The 17,634-nt window shown below is 32.5% G+C and overlaps 1 protein-coding gene across 1 annotated transcript; it reads left to right on the top strand.

The window, feature by feature from the left end:
- Nucleotides 1-2,633: 2,633 nt before the first annotated feature.
- LOC140878366 (uncharacterized) lies at nt 2,634-3,179 on the top strand. The gene has a single exon (XM_073281964.1). It carries the CDS (start codon nt 2,634-2,636, stop codon nt 3,177-3,179), a length of 546 nt encoding a protein of 181 aa, XP_073138065.1.
- Nucleotides 3,180-17,634: the final 14,455 nt, after the last annotated feature.

The raw sequence follows: 17,634 nt of genomic DNA, 5'->3' as shown, positions 1-17,634 counted from the left end.
TTGGTGCGAATTCCGAGTTTCTCTCCTTCGCCCTTGTGGTCCTATTTTAGGGCTTTGGGTACTCTTATTTTAGAGTTGGAGTAGGAAACATATTTTAGTATAGTCAGACAGTGTCTGACACAGTAGCGGAGCAGTGCTCGTGTAGCAGAGCAATGCTCGAAGCTGTGGAGCTGCAGCAGGGGTGTACCCCTAGTTGCGGGATAGTCTCCATCAGTGGGCTGACGACGGACGCAGGTATAGCTATGGTCTCCTTAAATTATTTAGGAGTATGCAATAACTTAGTTAAGACTTTTAGAGCTTATTGTTTGATGCATGGGTATTTGCATTGTAGACTTGATGATAGGCTTGGAACCTAGAGTGGAACTACTAGGACTGCCTTAGAAAGGTACGTAAGTACTGACTGAGATTGTCAGCGGATATGCATGCTTATATGTTGCATTTATGTGTTTGTATGTTATTATTGTTATGCGGCATGTGCATATCATCTTGTGCCTGAACATCTGTATATCTTTCGAGATGAGCCAGTTAGGGTTGCTCAGCCCTGTTAGGACGTTTGATATCGAGTACCCTTAGGTACTGATACCTCGAGGACTCCGTGGTCCGCGTCCATGATTCGGGAATGAGTGGTCACACACAGTGGTTAGCTACGCCGATGTGACGAGATTATATCTCAGGTGCCAGTCTGAGCAGTTCGTATACAGCTATCCCAGATATGGATACCCTGTCATTTGCATGCATCATATTTGTATGTTTATCAGTGCTTTCGTATTGAGCTTAGAGCTCACGTCCAGTATTTTCTATGTATATGGATACCCTATTCGACGGGGCAGGTGTAGGTGCAGGATTGAGCACCAGGAGCCTGGAAAAGCCAGCGACCTTGAAGACAGCAGTATTTAGCTGTAGGTTTTTATCTAAATAATTCGATTGGGTTGTATAAATCGAGTTTGTTAGCCGGTTGTATTCTGTCGGTCTGCTTGTATTTAAGTCTTCCGCAGCGATTTTATTTAATGCATGCTTAATTATGCTCTTAAATCTGATTAGGTAGTGGATCCAGGTCGGGTCGCTACAATGACGATGATGATGACCACCTCTCTGGCCAACACTACCGTGACTCTCGTCAGCATATCCTGAAAAGAATTGCACATTAAAATCCCAAATGCGCAATAAATACTCAAGACTAGACTAAATCCCAAGTACTAATCCCAAAATCTAAGCATGCTCTGATACAAAAAATGTAGTGATCCTACATGGTATCACCTACTAACTGACAACTAATAGCATGCATTAAACTTAATAAAGCAAACAATGCTTAACAGAGTAAATCTTGCGGAAACATAAACCATAAATTACATATCAGCTTAGTATAACAAATCCAGGCTTAAATCTGTAGTGATACAACCATATCGAAATGCTTAAAATAAACTATCTAAACATTTATACAGCTCAACAAATCCTGCTGTATAAAATCCCCTGAAATCTCTGGCTCCCTAGTCCTTCCTCGAACTACCAGCTCCGTCTATCCTGTTACCTGCCCCACCCAGTACATAAACATGAGTAAACATATATATATATATATATATATATATATATATATATATATATATATATATATATATATATGATGCATGCAACATGATGCCTGGTGAAAGGTCATATGAAAAGTCATGCTCAGTACCGGCGCCAAATGAGTGCTGCCACCGCACAGATCAACCTCTGGGTGCAACCACACTCGTCTAGTACACCAGAGTAGTCAGACATAAATGCCCCCGCCATCGCGGTACTCTCAGTGACAGACTATCGAGTATAGAGCTGAGCGGTTCTATAGTCAGGTATAACAAGGTATAGGCTCAACGTGTATATGCACATGACATATGAATATGAAAAGCGGTAAAGCATATATCATGCCATATAATAATGCCCAAATAAATGCAATATATAAACATGTATACTCGCTGGCAATCTCAGTCAATGTGTACTTACCTCTAGGCTAGTTCAAGTATAGAAGGATCCTAGGTTCAAAGCCTATATTCAAAAGTTCACCGTATCACTACACAAGTTCTATAAGCCTTAACTAAGCTAATAAGTACTCCCAAAACTTAAAAATATTCCCGGACCATACCTTCGTCCGTAGTAAGCCCTTTGGAGTCGCTAGTCCCAGATGACTATAACCACACCTTGGTTATTCAAAAACCTCTATTATAACCGATATGGCCCTCAAGTGTATATCTCACACTATATAACTGAAAGAAGGAAACTCGGAATTCGTAATTCAAAATGAATCCCGGAGACCCCTATTTATAGCCAAAATTCCCGGACACGAACGTTGCGTCCGTTCCTGGTTCGTTGCGTCCGTTCCTGTATGTTTGACTCTTGTCAAAAATCGTAGCTTAGTCATCGAGCCACCTCATGCCTGCCTGTCAAAGGGAACGTTGCGTCCGTTCTGCCTAGCGAACGTTGCTTCCGTTTCCCCATCAGACGTTCCGTTCTTAATACACTTTTAATACTTTTGATTAATCATGTAATTACTTAAATCAAGATGCGGGTTACTACACCTCCCCTCTAGACTTTCAACCGATCCTAACAAGTGGTATCAAAGACATGTTATTATCTTACTCTTAAAGCACTAAACCAAAATGACTTCATTCAGCAAAATTCCTATGTTCTCAAAGGAAGACTTTGATGACTGGAAAATTCGTATGCAAGCACACCTATCAGCATTAGACGATGACATATGGTTTGTTATCACTGATGGATCTCTTGAGATCACAAAGGTCAATACTGCTATAGCCCTTTCTGGAGGCGGCTCACAGTACATTGAGAAACCTAAAATCGAATGGACTGCTGAAGACAAAAAGAAGGCAAATCTGGACAATGTGGCTAAGGATATCTTGTATAAAACTCTTTACAAGAATTCCTTTAGCAAAATCAAGACATGTAAAACTGGAAAAAAGATTTGGAAAAAGTTGATTCAACTCTGTGAAGGAAATGAACAGACAAAGGAAAACAAATTGTCTGTAGCCACTCAAAAATTTGACAACATCAAGATGAAACAAGGAGAATCAATGACAGAATTTGATGAGAGAGTAAGCAGCATTGTCATTGAGCTTAATGGATTTGGAAAAACTTATCCCAACAGAGAATTTATTCTCAAGGTGATTCGAGGCCTTCCTAAAGAATGAGATGTGAAGACAATGACCATGAGAGAATCGAAAGACTTGAACAGACTGGAGGTGCATGACTTATTTGCTGATCTAAAGGCCTATGAATTCGAGTTGCAGACTCAGGAAAAAGAACAGTCTACCTCACAATTAACTAAGGCCTTGAATGCAGTAAAAATAGAGTCACCAGCCAAAACAGAAAAGTCAGCAGAACAACTGAGCAGTGACAGATAGTGATTCAGAGAAATCAAGTGGGCAGAAACAGATAGTGATTCAGAGAAATCAAGTGGCTCATCTAGTTCCATTGATGATGAAGAAGAGGTCAAGTGTCTTATGGCAAATGATCATGAGCTTCCATCCACTGGTGAATATGTATTTGATTTCAGCTCTTAGGATAGTGTCGGTGTCAGAGATCGTTGAAGATAGTGACAAATCCAACGGCAATATTTCAAATCTTATCAGAAGCACTATTCAAACTTATGACCGTTGGAAATCCAAATGGTATAAATAGAGATCTTGATCAAGTTTAGAAAGACACAATGTGGTGATATCTCTGTTATTGCTACAAGAACGAAAAGCATCTTACGCTCAAGATTTGATCAAGAAACTCGAAAGCACAAATACTCAAAAGCATTATTCTGACCATTGAAGGGTCGATCTTTGTGTTAAAAGATTCCGAGTTGTATTTATTCTACTATACGATCAGTCTAGGACTGAAGTCAAGGTGTTATACTAGGAGTTCTTGTTTAGGCTGTGTTTAAGTCCTAAACTGGATTGAGTTTGTGCAAATCATCTGTATAAATCAAAGTCTTCTAGTGATATCCTTCCGAGGTGGAAGAAGGGGTGACGTAGGAGTGTTTGAAATCTCTGAACATCCATAAACAATTACTTGTGTCATTTCAATTTACCTACCATTATCACACCCACCCCAAAACTGATTTACACTCAGTGTTTTAAATCTGTAGCTTGACATTTTTCCGCACACACTTTGTTTGACAAACTACATTTGACACTAAGATAAGCCTTGAACTCATTCTTTAAATCGATCGAGTTCCATACTTTATACTAAACTGCTTGAAAGTATATTCACCCCCCTCTAGACTTTCAACCAATCCTAACAAATATATTATTTAAATTAAAATTGTAGATAAATAATATTGAATATTCAAAAAATAAGATGATATTATAAGTAATAAACTATTTGATTTAAAATTATATATATATATATATATAAACAAAAAATTCACCTAAATATAAATAAAACAACTTTTTTCGCCCAAAACACATTTTAAAAAATAGTAAATATATAATAAAATTAAAAAAATACAAATAATATATTATTCAAATTAAAATTTTAGATGATATTATTGAATATTTAAAAATAAAATGATATTATAAGTGATAAACTATTTGAGGGAAAAATCCCGGTTTAGTCCCAAATGTTTTGGGTCGTGTCCGGTTTAGTCCCAAATACATTTAATGGGCTGATTTAGTCCCAAACGTTTTACTTTTTTTCCCAATTCACTTCTCCGTCCATTTAATTGTTAATACAGACGGAAAAGTCTTGTCATTCCTAAATCCCGCCCTTATTTTTCTCACCAAATCGTCTTTTTCCCCCTCCCCTGTTGTCTAAATTCCTCACCGACCACTGTTGCCGATGTTCGCCGTCGGACCATTGTTTTCGGACGATCTTTGTTAAGGTTTCTTCTTCTTTTTTTTCAATATCTTTTCTCTGTATGTATTGTATGTGGTCAATGGCTGGGTGTAGTAAATGAAGGGAAGGAATGGACCATACAAGATAAAGTCTTTACTTGTTTGTTTTAAAAATTTTGTTTTCTGAAGTTACATGTATGTGGTCCACGGCTGGTATATTGCTCGAATTTTTTTTACTTGTTTGTTTCAAAAATGAATGGAAGGAATGGAAAAATATATTGCTCGAGTTTTTTTTACTAGTTTGTTTCAAAATATTTTTTTACTTGTTTTTTACAAGATAGAGTCTTTACTTGTTTATTTCAAAAATGAAGGGAAGGAGTGGACCATACAATATATTTCTCGAATTTTTTTATTGGCTCTGGAAATGAATGTGCTTCCTGATTTTGGGTTGCTGGAATTTGGAAAATATTTCATTGTCAAGAAAAAACTGTTTTCATGATTAATTGTTATTTATTTGACTTGTTATAAAGAAATTGAATTAAGAATCTTGAATTGAATGATAAAAAAAAGTTTATGTATTCTCTTGATGTGCCGATGATGATGTGCTTAAATTATATATATATATAGGTTTCAATCGATCGGTGTTTGGGTGGATAAATAATGGCAAGACGAAGTAATTCCTCAGTGGAGAGCACTCCAGATTACGGTAATTTCAGAATTTTCCATTGTCTCGCACTAGTATTTATATTATTCATTTTTTGAAAAATAATTTCGTTATTATTTTTTGTATAGGGATACTCAGAGAACCAAATTTGGTTACAATTAAAATGCACTACGGTGGAAAATTGAATTCTATTGGCAATCACGATGAATACATTGGGGGAAGTTTGGAATATTTCGATTTTTTTGATCTTGATAAGCTAGCAATGGTGGAATTATGGGGTTTTGCTAAAGATCTTGGACTCAAAGATAAATATTCCATTAAATTTTTGCACAAAATCGGATATACTTTTAAGAGTGAGAGATATTTGGAGAACGATTCAGATGTATTGGAAGTTAGAAATCATATTCCGAAAAATTATGAGGTTGAGATTTTTATAGAACACTTAGATGCTTGTGTAAGTGTTTTGCCAAACCCTCTAGTTGAAGCTGAATTTGTTGATGATGATAATGATTTCATCGGAGACGGTAGTTGGATTGATGCTTTTGTTGAACATGAGATAGAATTGACAAAAGGAAAAAATGTTGTTGATGAGAGTGAAAATATAGATGATTTGCAAAAGATTATTGATGATGATGATGGCGAAGAAGATGTTTGTGCAGATAGTGATGGTTTGTATAGTCTTCATGATTCTGATGAGGGAGAAGTTAGAAATTATCCCAAGTTTAATCCGGAGCAAGATTCTGAAAATCCAAGTTTCAAGTTGGGTATGATTTTTTGCTCAAAGAAAGAAGTAAAATTTGCGATTCAAAGCCATTGCATCAGAAACGGAGTGCCGATAAGGTTTGTAAAGAATGATAATATTCGACTTTGGGCTAAATGCAAGAATAATCATTGTGATTGGACAATTCATGTTGCAAAGATGACTAATGATAGTTGTTGGCAAGTGAGAACATTCCACGATAAGCACAATAAATGTTCTTGGGATTTAAAAAACAAATGCATTACCTCAGCGTGGTTGGAAAAGACTTTTGTCAAGAGATTCAACACAAATCCTAAATTGGAAACAATTGAGTTTAGGAATGAGATTTGCGGTTCATTGAAGGCTGATGTTTCGAGAAAGGTTGCTTATCTGGCCAAGAAAAAGGCGCTTCAGTTGGTACAAGGGACTGCCGAAGAGCAATTTAGGCAAATAAGGAGGTATTGTGCTGAGTTAAAAAGATCAGATGCCGGGACAACAATAGTTTTGAAGTTGACCGAGGATGATGAAGGTCAAAGGTTCCAAAGACTATATATTTGTTTTTCTGCGTGTAAGCAAGGATTCAAGAATACATGTCGACGTGTCATTGGTGTCGATGGTTGTTTTTTGAAAGAAAAATATGATGGACAGCTTCTATCCGCCGTGGGGTTAGATCCGAATAACAATATATTTCCGATATGCTATGCATTGGTTGAGCGTGAAACAGCGGATACTTGGACATGGTTTCTCCAACTTTTGGATAAAGACATTGGGATTGGCAATGATCAGCAAGCTTGGACATTCATGTCAGATAAGCAAAAAGGTTTGATTAATGCATTTGAATCTCTGTTTCCTGATGCAGATAATAGATTTTGTGTTAGGCACTTACTCAACAACATGAAACGTGATGGGTTCAAGAGTGTAGCTGTTAAGATTGCCTTTTGGGCTGCGGCAAAGGCAACTAGAGTTGAAGAATTTCGATTACGAATGACACAGATGAAAGAAAGTGATGAAAATGCATATGAATGGCTTGCAAAGAAGCCTGAAAATCAGTGGTCTAAGGCATTTTTCAGCACATCTCCCAAATGTGACATCTTATTGAACAATATGTGTGAAAGTTTTAACAGCTTGATATTATATGCAAGGGAAAAACCAGTAATCGAGATGTTTGAGATGATACGAAATCTTTTAATGGCCAGATATCAAGTTAATAGAGAGAAGGCTGGGAGATGGAAGAGCCAGATTTGTCCAAAGATCAGAGATGTGTTGGCAAATATCTACATTGATGCTGCTGGGTATTACCCCATGAAATCAGACGAGATGCATTACCAGATCACTAAGTTAGATGATAGACGTGATCAGCATTCAGTTGACCTATCAAGTAGGTCTTGCAGTTGTCGAAAATATGATTTGACAGGTATTCCTTGCAAACACGCAGTATGCGCCATTTGGTGCAAAAAAGAGGATCCAGAGGCATATGTTCACTCGTATTACACGGTGGAAACATATAAACGATGTTATTCATTGCCAATTATGCCCGTGAATGGACCAGATTTGTGGCCTACATGTGATTTGGCCCCTCCGCTGCCTCCCGTTTATAAAGAAAAAGCTGGAAGACCTGCGAAGTTGCGAAGAAGAGAATCAGATGAACCTCCCCCATCTTCTCAAAAAAAGTTGAAAGGTGTTAAAAAGTACAACAAATGCAAAAAATGTGGTGGATTAGGACATAACCAAAGAACTTGTTCACAACAAGTGCCTGCGACACGACAAAGTAGTGATTTTTCAGATTATGTTGCAGCGGATCTTAATAGCAACCAAAGAATCGTGGATGATAATTTGTTGACAACTAGAAAGGAAAAACTACATGTAATTAAAAATAACAGTTTTAAAATTTATTGACTTTTTTTATTGTTTATGAAATCTTTTATTTATAAGTATTTACATGCAGGTGAGGAAACCACAGCAAGCAGCAGTTAATGTTGAAGGAAACTCATGCTCACAATCATCAATAAATGTAAGCTATGAAAAAATATTAGATAATTATTTTAAGAATTCAGTTTATGTATTGATATAATGCAAAGTACATTGTAAAATTTTATGTATTGATATAGGTCCTTGCCAAACCAGCTTTTGTGAAAGGTGGCGTAAACTTCACAACAGTATCACGTCTACGATCTTCCATGAGTGTTCAACCTAGAGATGTACAATCAGCTTCACAACAGTCTACTTCTTCAAAAACATCTGTCATGAAGAATTGAATTTTTCGGGGATATGTTTTCATATTTTGACTATTTGCCTAGGCTGCTGAAACCTTAACAAATTGACACAGAAACTGTTGTCTTTGGTTGGACTTGGTGTATGAATTATCTAATTTTGAGGAACTTGTTCTATCAATATCTTTTTTTGGTTTTTGGTTGGACTTGGTGGATGAGTTGCTTGTTCTATCACTATTTTTTTTTGTTATAGATGATGTTCACAGGTTTAACTAAATCATTATTTATTTTATATGAATTTTTTGGATTGGTTTTAGAAGCGTGTGCTTCTGGAATTTTTTTAGGATTGGTTATGTGCATGACTGTTATCCTGTTATATTTTTTATTAGGATTGGTTCTGAAAATGAATGTGATTTTCATGAAATGAGTTTGCTTCTGGAAATTTTTTTAGGATTGGTTCTGGAAATTAATGTGCTTTTGGAATTTTTTTAGGATTGGTTCTGGAAATGAATGTGCTTCTGGATTTTTTTTATTGGTTCAGGAAATTAATGTGCTTCTAGTTCTGGAAATGAATGTGAATTTAAATGAATGTGCTTTCAGGTTCTGGAAATGAGTGATTTTATTGAAATGAATGTGCTTCTGGTTTTGGAAATTAATGTGATTTTATATATTTTGTTTGAATAATTCTTAGAAAATTGTTGATGTTGGAGCAGCTGTACATGAACTTTTCTTCTGGTTTGTATATAAAAAATAGTTGGCTATATCTTGTTAACTTCCAAACACATTTGAATTTGGTTTCTGAATGTCATGATTCAATTCCAGTGTCTAAATATTTAATATATTACTAAATAGTAATTGGATGAGTCTAAAACAACACAAGTTATTTTAATTCCAGAATTTTTTTTACACATAATATTGTACTACAAAACAAGACCAACAACATATTTCAATATCCTTAACAATAATAAAATCAATTTCTACAATGATAAAGTCTAAAATCTCAGATTTCCATAAGATATTTAATCATCAACCAGTAATTTTCATAGATTCAAATATTCAATTTTTTTCTTCATATCTTCCATCGTTGCTTCAAAACTCGTTGCACATTTGTTGTTCTCGTTTGCTAAATTTGACAGCACATCTTTCAACTTGGCTAACTAAATTTTCAGCTTGAGTAGATTCTCTACTTGCACTTGCACTTGCACTTGCACTGGAAGTAGCGTGCAACCTTTCTTTGAAACTAGGCGTGGAGGAAGAAGTTGGAACTTACTTCTTCATTTAAGCATCAAAACAAAAAAAAAACAAAAAGTTATTATCGGAATTCGGAACTCAAAAACTTCGTGAGCACAGCAAAACAAGACACTAAAAGGAAAAAAAATTAAAATACATCGCATTCTAATCATTGCCTCGTTCCACAAATTTTTGAATTATACATAATCATATCATTGTTCGTTCCACAAATACAGATGCTACACCACCAAATAATTATACGTCAGTAACATGCTTATATAATTACTCCATTACTCATCCTGAAAATTCTACACAATAAATATGTTCAAAAAACAATATACTAAAAAACAAATTTTAAAAAATAAGATAATATAAACGTTTATTATATGCTCAAAATCTGCTGCTCAATAATAATAAAATTTAAGATTAAGTCTTAGCCCCCATCTCTTACGGTAATGCATAGATACAAAGCATATATATATATATATATATATATAATTCTTGTGTTTGTATCTGAATGAAGAGATCGAAAAAAAACAGCAGATTGTTTGGAGAATTAAAACACAGAGAAAAGAGTTTCCAAAAAAAAACCTTGAATGAGGAGTGGTGGCCAGCAGCTGGGCTACGGCGGCAGTGACTGATGAGGAATTTGACAGCAGCGAAGAAGTAGGTTTCAGTAGAAGAATTTAGGGCCGATGAAATTTATGAAATTTGGGGGAGAAATTTGGGAGATGAAGTGTGTGTAATGTTTATCCCGTTTATCTTAACAGTTAAATGGACGGAAAAGTGAATTGGAAAAAAAAATAAAACGTTTGGGACTAAATCGGCCCATTAAATGTATTTGGGACTAAACCGGGCAAGACCCAAAATATTTGGGACTAAATCGGGATTTTTCCCACTATTTGATCTAAAATTTTTAGGATTATAGATAAAAATAAGATTTAATTAAACAAAGGTACAACGAAATTCGTACACCAAATTTTACGACACAAAAAATTCAGTACAAGAATTTAATATATCAAAATCTCATGATACATTAAATTTAAATATATATATACATACATACATACATACATACATACATACATACATACATACATACATACATACATACATACATACATACATACATACATACATACACATACATACATACATATATATATATATACATACATACATACATACATACATACATACATACATACATACATACATACATACATACATACATACATACATACATATATATATATATTATATATAAGTCACCTAAATATCAATAAAATAACTTTTCCAACCCAAAACACATTTTCAAAAATAGTAAAGATATAAAAAAATTTAAAAATACAAATAAAATATTTTTCAAATTAAAACTGTAGATAGATATAAAATTGAATATTCAAAAAATACGATGATATTATAAGTGATATATTATTTGATCTAAAATTTTAGAATTATAAATAAAAATATGATTTAATTTAAACAAAATTAAAAATATCTTTTATCGTAATAAAAAAAATTAATTTTTTATCTTAATGTTGGTCTTTTGTAACGTACAACGAAATTTGTACACCAAATTTTACAAAACAAAAAATTCAATACAAAAATTTAATATCAAATCTCACAATAAATTAAATTTAAAAATATTGCGATAAAATAAGAAATATCATGATATATTATTATAAATATCATTGTACACGATATTTGTTGTACTTTTAGCATTATATATATATATATATATATATATATATATAAACAAAAAAGCCAACCTAGAAAATAAAACTACATTTTTCCTGCCCAAATCACATCACTAAATATAGAAAAATGCTTAATCTTTGAATTGAAAATATATTAAAATAAAATATTATGAAATAAGTTATTAATCGAGATTTTTTATTTTAAAAAAAAATCGTTGCTAGATGACAATAAATTTGATTTGTGATATTAAAAAACAAAAAGAAAATTTATTTAAGGATTATATTGTGAGGTAAAGATAAATTCATCCACATATTTTAGATTCATTTTAAGATTATATCTATTATGATATAATATTAATTCATCTATGAGATAACAATTAATCGAGATTTTTTCCTTCCAAAAGAAGAAAAATCGTTCTAAAAAATAATAAATTTGATCAGTGAGATAATTTATTGATCGAGATGTTTTATTTTCAAAAAAAAATACAAATTTAGATAACAATAAATTTGATATGTGATATTAAAAAACAAATAAGATTTATTTAAGGATTATATTGTGAGATAAATATAAGTTCATCAACGTATTTTAGATTTATTTCAAGATGAAATCTACATTTTTCACGCCCAAAGCATATCACTAAATATAAAAAAATGCTTAATCTTTGTATTGGAAATATATTAAATAAAATATTATGAGATGATTTATTAATCGAGATTTTTTATTTACAAAAAAACACAAATAGTTGCTTCTGAGACATTAAAAAACAAACAAAAGATTTATTTAAGGATTATAATGTAAGATAAAGATAAATTCATCACATACTTTAAATTTTTTTAAATATTATATCTATTATGATATAATATTAATTTATCTATAGGATAACAATTCATTCCGTTTTCACTATTTAGAATGGAATAAACAAACTATCTTTTCATTCCTTATTTATATATTTTTTTCCTCTTATTATAAATCCATCTCTATGGTTCCTAATTTCAGAATAAATTTTTGTTGGCGACATAGACATGATGATATTTATGACCTATAAAACATGATCTTGAATGCATAACCAAAACCACAAGAAACAGTACTACTATTGAAGTGCATTTGATCTGTGAAGAATCCATATTATATTATATCATGTGTTTTTTGTTTAATTAATCATACGTTATTGAACTTCAAATTTATAGAGTAATTGGACATATGCAAGATTGTAACAACATTTTCATGCATGCAGATTTTTACTCATTAAATAAATTAAATATTCATATTTGTCAGATTTTATAATATATATTACATGATTAATTATGGATCCTTCAACCCTACAAAGGGGTAATTACCCCTCTGTATTTGAATGGCCCGGATTGGCCAATTTCCATCCGGGCCCCACATTCATTTGCGTCGAATGACCAATTAATTATGTGGTGCACCGTGCATCAGAGTTAATCATTATTAAATATGCCTATTATCCCTACTAAATCCAGTACTGTGATTTCTAAATTTTAGATCAAGTTCTTGTCATATATATATATATATATATATATATATATATTCCACTATTTAAAATATATATCGATATATGTATATACTCGTTTAGCTTTATTATAGTGATTAGTGATAGTAAGACAATCGATTGTGTGAAGTACTAGGTCGATCAATCCTAATCATGTTCAAGGATCATGAAAATATAATATTAAAATAAATTTTAAATAAATGAAATCCTATATTTTTTGAATCTGCAGCTCAGTCATGATTATATATATATATATTATTTGTGGACTTCGTATAATTCTCATGGTCAAATTATTTAAAAGAGTCGTATAACAATAATACTCTAGTATTGGATATATAATGAACATTTCTTTACGTGCATGGTAGTTAACGAAATCGATCAATAATATAGTATAAACAATATTTACAATATTTGAAATAGTATATATAGATAGAGTGCCTGAGAAAGATTTAAAATGTGAAATCACAAGTTTTTTAATTCCTTTCTTTAAAAAAAACAATTAGATATATATATATATATATATATATACTCACCACCAACTATACAAGTGTGAACCAATATTGTCAAAGTTTTTTATTGTGTATTTTCAACTTTGTCCTTGGTTTGTACATACTTGATAAATTCTGTGAGTATGCTTTTGTAAAATCAATTATTATGATAATATCAAAATTGACAAATGGTATGATTTTTTTCACAATTTTTTTGAAAAAATTCCACAAAAATTTTAATTAAATACTATTTAATTTTTTAAAAGATTAAAACATCAAAATATTTTGTTTTTTTAAAAAAAAATTGTAGACTGAATGAACAAATTTGTCAAAAATATCGTATGTATTTAAATTTTTGTAAGGCTCTATTGAGCTAAATAATTATATCATTATTTCATAAGTAGAAGACAATAACATACCAGAATGCAATTGAAAATGATGAAATTATTATTATTATTGCAAGTAAAGATTTTTAATAATAAAAAGTGTCTCTCCAACAAAAAAAATAATAACGATAGAAAAATACAAATGATTGATGGAGACGTCATCACAAGAAGTTCTATTAAAGATGATGAGAATATTGATGCTTTCATAGAAAATAAAAAACGGATGGTAAATGAAAAAATAGTGATGAAATAGAGAAAAGTCCAAAATATAAAAGAAAAAAATATTTGCACAATAATTTAAATTAAGGTTTAGAATGCATTATTTATATTACATTTTTTCTGTAAATCAATAGTTAATAAATAAGTAATCAACACATAAGATAGAAAATTATAAAATAAATATTTAATTTAATTTGATTAATTTATTTCACTTATAAACAATTTTTGTTATCATAATCGAAACATTTATCATGATTATTGGTAAGGTAGTCAAATCTAATGAAACCTTCACTGTTCTTTTAAAGAAAAATGTCGAATCATTCCTGAATTTGAGGCTATCTTTATCAAAATTTTAAATTAAGATTCTTTTATGATATGTTTACCAACTTTTAAGTTGTGAAATTTCAACAATAGAACCAAATATTTTTGTCATAATTATTTCCTCGAAGTTTCTCTTTTGTCATGAATTGCCAAAAAAATCATGTTCCTTTTGTTTTTCTAACTAAGATATATTATATTTGATATTTATCGATGAAGTGATTTTTTTTTGGATGAGCTAATGAAATTTCTCCAACTTATGATGAGATACTGCTTACCTGAAACCATAAACAAGAGTGTTAAGAGAGGTGTTCCGGCGTATCATCTCGGACGCTCAAGTCAGATGCTTGGATAGCGAAATATAGTGAGTGGTGTGTGCACTCGAGTGAATAAATTGGAATACCAATAATGAAAGTGAACATGATATTTATAGGAGAGGGCTTCGAATTTGGCGCTTACCTTCTTTATCATAAACCCAAGAATCTCGGGATCACAATCTCGAATATCTAGGCTATCTCACCCAAATCTTATCCAATAAGGGAAATATTGATACGCTTTATCTGAACTAAACTGCTACCAACAGGACACCATACTGCTACCCTCTAGAGAGTAATATGGAGAGTGATGAGTGAACTGTTGTCGAGCTCCCGAGCCCACCATTCTGCCGAGTCGTTGACCGCCAAATTCGGTGTTTACTAGCAAGTGCACTAAGTCAAGTAGAAGTAAAGTTGACTGAGAGTCCAAGTATCGATCCCACAGGAACTGTAGTCAATTCTCAAGAATTAATTATTTAGCTTAATCTAGACAAAATAATAAAAAGGATTTTGAATTGAATAAAAATAAGAATTTAAAAATAAAAAATTCATAAGAAATAAGAATTAAAAATAACTGAAGATAAAATTAATTAAAACAAGACAACCAAGACACACGCAGGTACCAAACAAATTATGTAAACAAGTGGCAAATCTGGGATCCAGATTTAATCTTAAATCACGGCGAATTATCCTATCTTGTTTAACAGTCTATTTCTAGAACATGTTAAACCTATTCAAGTTATGAAGGATTAATTTTCATAATTCTAATCAAACATGAATGCATTCAATATTTGTGATAATTCAGTTTTCACCTAAAATCGCATACTGAAACCGAATATTATTTCTAGTCGGTTTAACCATATGTCAATTATTGGAGTGATCGAAATCAATTCCTAACCTTTGGACTCGGAATCAATTAACATGCAAGTAAATAATTGATCAGATTATTCACAAGAACAAAATATAAATCCAACAATCAATAACTTTAATAAAGATCTAAAAATCCCAAATCAAAATCCACAAATTCAACATAAAATTGTCTGGCCCAACCTCGCGATCTTGGTTGAAGAAAAACTACTCAAATAACGAAAACAATATTCAACAAAAGTTTAATAATCTAAAGAAGAAAGGAAAAAAAACTCGAATGGAGCGTTTTTCAATCTCCAAGCCTCCTAGCCGCCGTCTATCTGCTGCGATTCGAACCCCCTTTCACGTCTGACAATCTTCTATTTATATGTCTTTGAAAGCCCAAGAAATAAAGCCCGGAAACTTGAAAGTTTTAATTCCCGAAAATTCTATTTTTTCTGATTCTGCGACATGCACGGACACTGGATAAGAGTCCGTGTCTAGGTCCGTGCATTAAACTGTAAACGCCGAATTTTTTACGAGGATGCACGGACCCTTATCCGGACCCATGCACGGGGTCCGTTCATACATCCTTGCCTGCGCGCAGTTTTTTTGAAAAATTCATATCTTCAGTTCTAGCCATCGGATCAAGCTGAAATTTGGACAGCAGCTTTAAAACATCTGGACCTCATTTTGAACGGTAAAGATTGGATTTGGAGCTCTATAAAATTAAATTTGAATTTTTGACCAAGGCTGCTCCGTAATTAATGCTTCACAAATCTATTTTCCTACAAAATTAACACCCGAGGAGTGAAATACACACACATGTACTAAAACACATAAAAGTACATAAAACAATATAAATGCACACAAAATAAACATAAAAAAATCACGAACTAATGCATACAAAATGTACTTATCAACACCCCCATACTTAACTCTTGCTCGCCATCGAGCAAGACATGCAAAAATAATATGCAAACAAAAACATAAGTAAGGATGATTCATAAATGTGCACAGCCTCCGAGAAGTTCAATCACAAAACCAAAAACACAGGCATGCTCTCAACTTTTCATAATACGCTTTCGGTTTAATATGAACGTGTGTGTGTGAAATGTCATTCCGATTTCATGCAACTTAGATCGAATTCGTCTCAAATCTGTTTAGGGACCTATGACAAATCAGTGCAAGTATCACAATCTAGTGCCCATTCCTTCCAACGACCTCTAGACTAAACACACCTCCCTTGAGATAATGAATTACACACCTCTGGATTTTGCATCCGGTATTTTTTTAGCCCCAATAATTTCCCGCTGACTTAGCTATAACTTGCTAGGATACGAAAAATCATTCTATTTTTTCTTTCTAATCCCTTCGTCTATAGTCCGGATGGAGCATCAATCTCATTTAACCAGCATACTTAGCCTTAAATTTAATTTTTTGTAGGATTTTAATCCTTTCAAGGCCCGGATGGAATTGAATAATTTTTTTTTCTAGGTGCGCCCAAGATCATAAGTGTCTTACTAGAGCCTCATCAAAATTCATAGAACACAATTAAGATCCACAAACCACCTATTGTCGTGCAATGGTCAAACAGACAGAAACTTCATCAAATCTTTCGCTACAATTCACTGGTCTAACATTAGTGGTTAAAAATATTCACGGTTCAACCTACAGTTTCTCATGTCCAGTCAAGAGCAAAATTTTTCAAAAAACCATTGTTTTTTTCAAATATAATTTATCATCATTGGCTATTATGACTCATCCAACTCATGCAAGGCAACACAAACGAACAAAAACAAACAATATGATAACAAACACGAAACATGACAGATGCAACACAAAAACATAGATAATAATGCAATAACTAATCTACCCCCATACTTATCCAAAGCATTGCCCTCAATGCTCCAGAACAATAAATAGAATGCAAGACAAACAAAAACACAATGAAAACAAAAATAACACTCCCCTGATTTTTTATTCATCCTCTTCCTTCTTGACAGTATCCGCTGGGACGGTATCAGCAGTCTAGATTTATCGAAGGGCACGGCAAACTGGCATGGGAAAGAAACAAAAATCAAATAAAAACAAAACAAAAACAAAATAAAAAGCAAAAATAAAAACACTGGGTTGCCTCCCAGTCAGCGCTAAATTTATAGTCTGTAGCCCGACTATGCAGAAGCCACCATCAAAGA

Source organism: Henckelia pumila, chromosome 2, assembly GCF_033568475.1.
Source record: "Henckelia pumila isolate YLH828 chromosome 2, ASM3356847v2, whole genome shotgun sequence".
NCBI classification, from domain to species: Eukaryota; Viridiplantae; Streptophyta; class Magnoliopsida; order Lamiales; family Gesneriaceae; genus Henckelia; species Henckelia pumila.
Note: the sequence above shows the minus strand (reverse complement) of the source record. Positions and strands in the feature narration are given on the sequence as shown.

Excerpts from the sequence above, each read along its gene's own strand:
- LOC140878366 (XM_073281964.1), top strand. The coding sequence starts at position 2,634 with ATGACTTCATTCAGCAAAATTCCTATGTTCTCAAAGGAAGACTTTGAT.